Source organism: Poecilia latipinna, unplaced genomic scaffold (genome assembly GCF_001443285.1).
Source record: "Poecilia latipinna isolate Pla-1442-1.1 unplaced genomic scaffold, P_latipinna-1.0 Scaffold14, whole genome shotgun sequence".
NCBI classification, from domain to species: domain Eukaryota; kingdom Metazoa; phylum Chordata; class Actinopteri; order Cyprinodontiformes; family Poeciliidae; genus Poecilia; species Poecilia latipinna.
Genome location: NW_015112630.1, coordinates 642,668 through 649,570, shown reverse-complemented (window position 1 = coordinate 649,570; position 6,903 = coordinate 642,668). Strand labels below are relative to the sequence as shown.

Genomic DNA, 6,903 nt, shown 5'->3' with positions numbered 1-6,903 from the left:
AAAAAAAAAAAAAAAATAAAAAAAAAAAAAAAAAAAAAAAAAAAATTTTTGTTTTTTCCCCCCCCCGAAAAAAAAAAAAAAAAAAAAAAAAAAAAAAAAGCCACATTCAAAATCAACTACAAGACATCTAGGAATAAATTAGTATGTTATGAATAAAAGTATTATAAGTAAGGATCCAACATGTTTTTATTTTAGCTAAATATACTTAATAAATCTTACATTAGCTACTGAAGGTGAGCTAGCTTAACAGGAATGTTGTTGTCAAGTGATGAATACAACACAAAGAAGAAATTCTTGAACATAATGTGTTTTTGATGCATGTCTGTGTCCTCAAATCCAAATCAAAATGTGTAGTTATGGAATGAATGAAAACAGTTCAACAAGTCAATACAATAAAGTTCTGTGGTTCAAAAAAACTAAATTGGAGCCGATTTGTCAATCTGAGAAGCCGATCTGATTTATCCATCTAATCCGAACCGACAGCTTCAACAACCAGACCTGCGGAGCGAAACGGCGAACGGACGGACAGGACGCTCACCGTGTTGTGGAAATCCTCAATGGTAAACTCAGTGAAGCCTTCGTTAACCAGGTCTAGTTTGCTTTTAGCTGCAACTGCTTTAAATCTAAAAATACAAAAACATTTATTAAAGATAGAGACATCCCAACACAGAATCTGATGCACATTCTGATGCGTCATGGTAACTTGAATAACACAGAAGCTAAATACTGGCAAGTATGTTTAATTTGCAGGGCAGCAATGGTATAAAGTATAAAGCCAAAATGGATCCTTTTGGTTTAAGACGAAAAAAAAACCCTTTAATAAGCCGACAGTAGCCATGATGCCTCTTACTTCTGAAGTTCTTTGCTGTCGTCTAGCAGCGACTCCAGATGTGCGAAGCCGAAGGCTCTGTAGAAGCAGTTTCCATCTGGTCGTGTTTTGCGGATATACGCATACTTTTTGTATAGGTCCTGAAACAGAAAACGAAGAACCGTTGGTTACGAATTTGGAGCCGTGCTGTAAAACCCGACGCTATGAACAGGCAGTCTGGCCGACCTTGAGCTTGAGTTGATAAACCGTGTCGTCCTCAGCGTATTCTTTCTGCAGCACCGACAGGTCCTGTCTGTCCGACACTAGCGGGTTGGTGTTTGCGATCTGCACAGACGATACAGTTAGTCTGCAGTTGCACCAACTCAGATGTTTTAAACTCGTTGTCAACTGTGCATTTACAATACACAAACACTTTTGGTACCTCCTCTAAAAACGTTATAACTGCCTGTTTTAATATTTCAACCCTAAAATGTTGTTAAGGCTTATTCTGGGTGGAGAAAGACATCAAAGCTTCAAACAGACTCTAAATTATTATCAGTATATCTCTTAAAGGGGCAATATCATGTATTTTCCATGCATATAGTGGCATTTTACAGCACAATCAAGTCCCTATGTTGTTACAAAAATGCAATCAAATATGACTTAAAAAAATTTTGACTCTGTAATTTAAGAAACGCCTGCTCTTTCTGAAACTCCACCTTCAGGATGTCATCACAACATGGCTCCTCTCTTAACTCCTTTTTTTTTTTTTTTTTACAACATTTCTACCAGCGTTGCTCTGAGAAGGGGCTCCTTTTATGAGCTCCACAGCAGCACAGTTTCACCAGGCGGATACTTGGAAGCTTGGAATCTGCTTCTCTGAGGAGGAGCTTTGTCCTCGAAGGCGGAGCTAGATCCAACCAGGCGTTTTGTGCAGCTGAACGGTTGCCATAGAGATTAAAGGATTTCTCAAGCGCGCATGAACAAATCAGGGAAACGCTACAGGCATGTTGCTGAGGAGGGAATAACATTACCTCAAAATTTTCACAAATTTGAACATAAATTCTACAAGAAAATATTGGAAATTTTCATCGAAAAAAAATTATTAAATTTGTTAACTACAACTGCTTTTAGCTGAAACCAAAAACACAAAGGTCATTCTTAGTGCTGATAAAATAATCTCTACATCAGCTCATCAGTTCATTTATCCACTAGTAGCATTGTTGCTTTTATCCTTTTCCTATTTTCTCTCCTTTCATTTTGTCTCTTTTTCCCTCTCTCCATTGTCTGCGTACAAAGTGTGTAGGCACTCTGACCAGATAGCTGCCAGTTACCCAGAATGCAATGCAGTGTGGTTTGGTGTGTTCAGGGGCAATCCCCTTAGAAGAAACATTTGATTCCTCACCTCCTGCTGAATCCTGTCTTGTTGAGCGATTATGGCCTCGTCATAGGCGAGACAATTAACTCCTGGAAAACGAGGAGAAGTCAAGGACAGTCAAAGTCAGGACTGGATATGGAATTTCATAAATATAGAAGGAAAGAGCAGACGAGGAAGGGAAAGAAAATAGTGCAGGTAAACTTGCTGTTAGGAAGAGACTGTCATTTCCCTTCAAATTTTTTAAGCACTAATGCAAGTTTACTTTCACACAAGAAAATAACAAAAGGACCTGCATTGTTATACAGGTCAGAAAAAAGAATCATGGCAGAACTTGAATTTCCAGTGGAAGGAAGCATTCTCAATTACAGTAAACCTAATCTGTGGTTCAATTTTGCGGATTCATTTCCTCAAAATGTTTGAAGAGCAACTTGGGAAGCTAAACTAGCTACACGCAATGCTACTCGTTATAATATCAGCTGCGTTTCCAAGCGGCCAATCCAAGGGCAGCTTTATTTTTGCTCGGTTTTGATTGGCTGTAACCCCAAGAGCGGAGATAAGAAAGACAGTGGATGGTGAACTAAAGTAATGCTAAAACAGTTTAAAACTGTGCATTTGATGCATATTAAGGTATTTTGGTGATTGCAACAATTAAAATAGGAAGTTTTAAGCATTTTTAGAGAGGGTGCTAAGTATTCGCATATCTTAGTTATTCGCCTTTATCCCCAACTCATGAAAATACCGGAGGTCCACTACTTTTAATCAGTCTGCCCTCCGAATCCTCAGGCTAAAACGAAGCTAGCTTATCTTTAAGCAGCAGGTGTTGGTGCAGATGGTTCCAAAGTATGAAATAATTTTTGATCACAGACTTTAAAGAGTGGAATAAAATACAAACTTAAAACATAATCCGAGTAAAAACATAAACAGATATAAAAATCTGTGTTGGCACCGACCACAGAAAAATACCACATTTGTTCATCTCTGAGGTTTGTGGTTCTGGACATGATTCAGAAACACATAAATGACAACACATTCTACATGTCCAGCGAATCCAGCATCTTTCATTCAGATCTTAGAGTCTACTGTAATGACATTTTATCATCATTTCAATATCTTCTGTACGTTTCATTTTATCTTGGTCCTTTAAAAAAGAAGGATGTAGTTCTACGAATGTTTACGTGAACATAACCTGAACAAAGATTTAAAAAAATAATAAAACACTACCTTCAGAAATTAAAAAAATCTTGTTACCAATAAACAACGCTATTGTAAAACAGCATTCCTCAGTTATAACGAACCCAATTTTCCACATAACACCGGCTGCCGCCCGAGAGCTAAACAGGGCTAGCTCGACTTGTGCGAAAACAAAACAATTTCTGGGCACGACGAAAAACGTCTCCACACCGTTCAGAAAACAAAACCTCCCCCCTTACATGTTAACCCTACGTATTATACACCTTGTGAAGTTTAATACTAGTTCAAGTCCACGCACAGTTTCCCTGCTTATAACTAAACCAGCGGTTTTCTTTCTTTCTTTGTGTAACTGCAGCAGCTGCAGCTCGCTAGTGTTAGCTGGGAAGCTGTGGCCTTTCAGGTGGCGTGTCAGCCACGGTTACAGAGACAGATGAAGCCCTCTGCGGAGAGATGAATTAATCTGAGCTCCAGCTGCCCGATAAATGTCAACGCACCTTGTTGGAGATTTTCACGAGCAACTGATTTTCTCACCTTCCATCTCTCCCTGCGAGGATTCCTGCTGTTCCTCCGCCATCTTAGCTATCGAGATCTGTTTCCTCCTTCTTCATGACCTCATGCATTATATACTTCCGAAAAGAGGAGAGAGTAAAAAGTGCTTGATTCATTTATTATAATAGTCATATTTTTATGGTACATAAAGTAAGGAGAAATTTTAATAGATTGCATGTCTGGCCAAGTATGGCAAAGAAAAGAGTAGAGGTAAATCTACTGTATTTTGTGATGAATTTGAGCAAATAAACATTACAGGTTGTGGAATTGCTTTTACATTTTTCTATTTTGTTTATTATCATTAATATCAATAACTGGCTAAAAACGTTCTATAAGATAAAACTATCCCACAAGCCATGGGCGGTTCTAGAGAGGGGCCAACAGGGGGCGGGTGTTCTGTCGGTTTGGCATACCCTGTCAATTTAGCATACCACTCTACAAGGCCATTTTATCAAATCAGCATTCTGATCTTTATGAAGGGGTATGCTGTTTTGATGGGTGTTGCACTGAACCAGCATGCTCCTCTATAAACTATTATTTCATTGTATCTCACTGTAATAAAAATAATAATAAAATAAAATAAAATTACAAAATGGTTGGCTAATGAGTTCAGCCAGTTTGGGCTATCTTGAGGAGTACGTAGAGAAAAGGTGAAAAAGTCCAATCCTGTATCTAAACAACTAAATAATAACTTTCACTTGCTAAATAAACGTCCCAATTTGAAGCACATGCTTGAAAGAAGGTTATATTGCTGAAAAAATATATATTTTGAAAATTACTGCTTTACACATCCAGCTGGCTGTCTGCTGGGTTGAGTGAATTATAGCAAATGAAAAGATGAATTCTTTCAATGTTTTAAAGGAGTTTAATCATCACTTCGGTATACCTCACACTACTAATTTTTGTCTATTATATAGTACACATTAATTACACAACAAACATACAAATATGGTTATGGTGTAATGAAAGTAGCCTAGTAGACTTCCAGTATGCTATTTAGACAGGGTATCCAAACTGTTTTTTTAAACCCATCAGTTCAGTATGTTTGAATTAACCCAATTTATTGTGATACCTTGGACCAATTATATTTTTTACCTTCACAGTTTTACTTTCACAATGAATTAAAAATTACGTTTTGGGCATTTTGCTGAAGTTGCATCAATTTTTCCAAGTTATCATTTTCCTTTATAACTACCATGGTCAAGGAATTTGTCCAAAAAATTTGACAGGAATGTTGCAGGTTTCTGATCCAGAAGAGGTGGGAATTATTTTATTATTTTAAAATAGAAAATTATTTTATTTTGTTTGTTTTATTTTCAAATCTTAGGCAAACATCAGAGTAATTTTTTGGAATTAGATCAGAATTCTTCAGAAAGATTTATTTTTTGAATACTGTTCACTTATCAAAATGTGTTTTTAGCAGAAGAAACCAGGATAATTATAAGCTATCCTTGTTTGATATCTTTAAGAAAATGCAGTCTTGTATCATGCAGCAGCGAAACTGAGCTTTGAATTGTATTACAATCTTTAACGTTTGCTGAAATCATCATCAAGAACTTTGGAAATGTTTGCAACCATCAGTGAATTTATTTGTAGTTCCGTACTTAGTACGGAACTACAAATTTATAAATTTGGAAGACCTGCTTCTGCAAGTGTCGCTGATTCTTCAGAGGTCTTCATCTTTGACGATGATGGAGGTTTAATGTTTGAAAGATTAAGAGTAGACTTCTTCCTCTAAATGCTTGTATGAAAAGCAACGTCCACTGAAGATATTTAATGTCAGTCACGGCCAAAATGACTGCTAGCTTAGCTGCAGTCGAGCCAAGGTCAATGCTGGAAAGGTAAATTCAGACTTCAACTTGCACTAAGACGTTCTAAATTGTTTTAACCAAGTTATTTTAAGTCTATTACTTCTATTTTATCAAATAAAGATCATGATTACTGTAAGGATCTGTGTCAAACCAGGTTATGTATGAGTACCATTAAGGGACTTCCATATGAGGTGAATGGAGAAAACATAGTCAAGATAAAGAGTTTGATTTGGAATGTTTTCTACACTGATTGTGTAAAAAAAAAAAACACAATAAGTAAATATTCCAGATCAGATTAATGTTACAAAGAATAAGATGAACCTTTTAATTATCTCACCTTTTCAAATCAGCTTACTGGTTGAACTTTGCTTTAGATTCTAAATACGGTAATATAATGTTATATGTTCTTCAATTTGCTGTACTTTTGTGTAGCTGTTTGTATGGCTGGAAATAATCATCAAACTTTATAACAGACTAACTTCCACATTGCATGCATGTAACTCAGATATCATGCGACTGGAACAATCTGTCTAATTCTGATTGGTTCTGTCAGATTTGGATTCCTCAAAGAATAAAATGTCTCAGTTTAGATGAAAACGCCTCAGAACCAACTCAGGTAGTATTGAAAGTTTTAATGTTTTTGTTTTTTGGAAGTTCTTTTATTGCTAATTTACTTCCTCTAATGTACAAATATGAGTGATTGCAATCGTACATCTGCAATCTGATGACAATCAAATTTTTGACAAGTTGAAGCAGAACAAAAACATGTTGAACTCCAACAGAGGAAGCCCTGGGGCTGAAAGGTAAATCTCAACTGAAATGTTATCCTTTTTTTTGTGTTGTTGTTGCTTTAAAGATTTTAAGACCTGAGAAACTCCGTGACATTTTTCCCAGTATTGTAGTGTCTTTAAAAAAGTCCCATTCTAATTAATATATTATTTTGTAATAACCCACTGCTTAATGCAATTTTATAAGGTCTGATTAGACTGGGATCATGCGTTCACGTAACTTGTCACCCAACAAACAGCAGTGTATACCAAAATCAGTTATGTGCTGACCTTATATATGAATATGTACTTAGAGATTAAAGCAGTTCCCACAGTGGCTTAGCACCTGTTTTTCCAGCTGACACCCTTATGAAGCTAGTGGAAAGAAAGATAAACAGG

At 36.4% G+C, this 6,903-nt stretch overlaps 1 protein-coding gene across 1 annotated transcript in view; it reads right to left on the bottom strand.

Moving 5' to 3' along the window:
- LOC106947299 (ubiquitin thioesterase OTUB1) overlaps nucleotides 1–4,013 on the bottom strand; it is an 8,488-nt gene extending 4,475 nt beyond the window's left edge. The window contains exons 1-5 of the mRNA XM_015032199.1: nucleotides 3,909–4,013; nucleotides 2,214–2,275; nucleotides 1,055–1,153; nucleotides 851–969; nucleotides 539–623 (exon numbers count right to left, since the gene is read on the bottom strand). Coding sequence (XP_014887685.1) covers nucleotides 539–623; nucleotides 851–969; nucleotides 1,055–1,153; nucleotides 2,214–2,275; nucleotides 3,909–3,951 — 408 coding nt within the window. The 5' untranslated portion in view covers nucleotides 3,952–4,013. The remainder of the gene's footprint in view (nucleotides 1–538; nucleotides 624–850; nucleotides 970–1,054; nucleotides 1,154–2,213; nucleotides 2,276–3,908) is intronic.
- Between the last annotated feature and the right edge of the window lie 2,890 nt (nucleotides 4,014–6,903).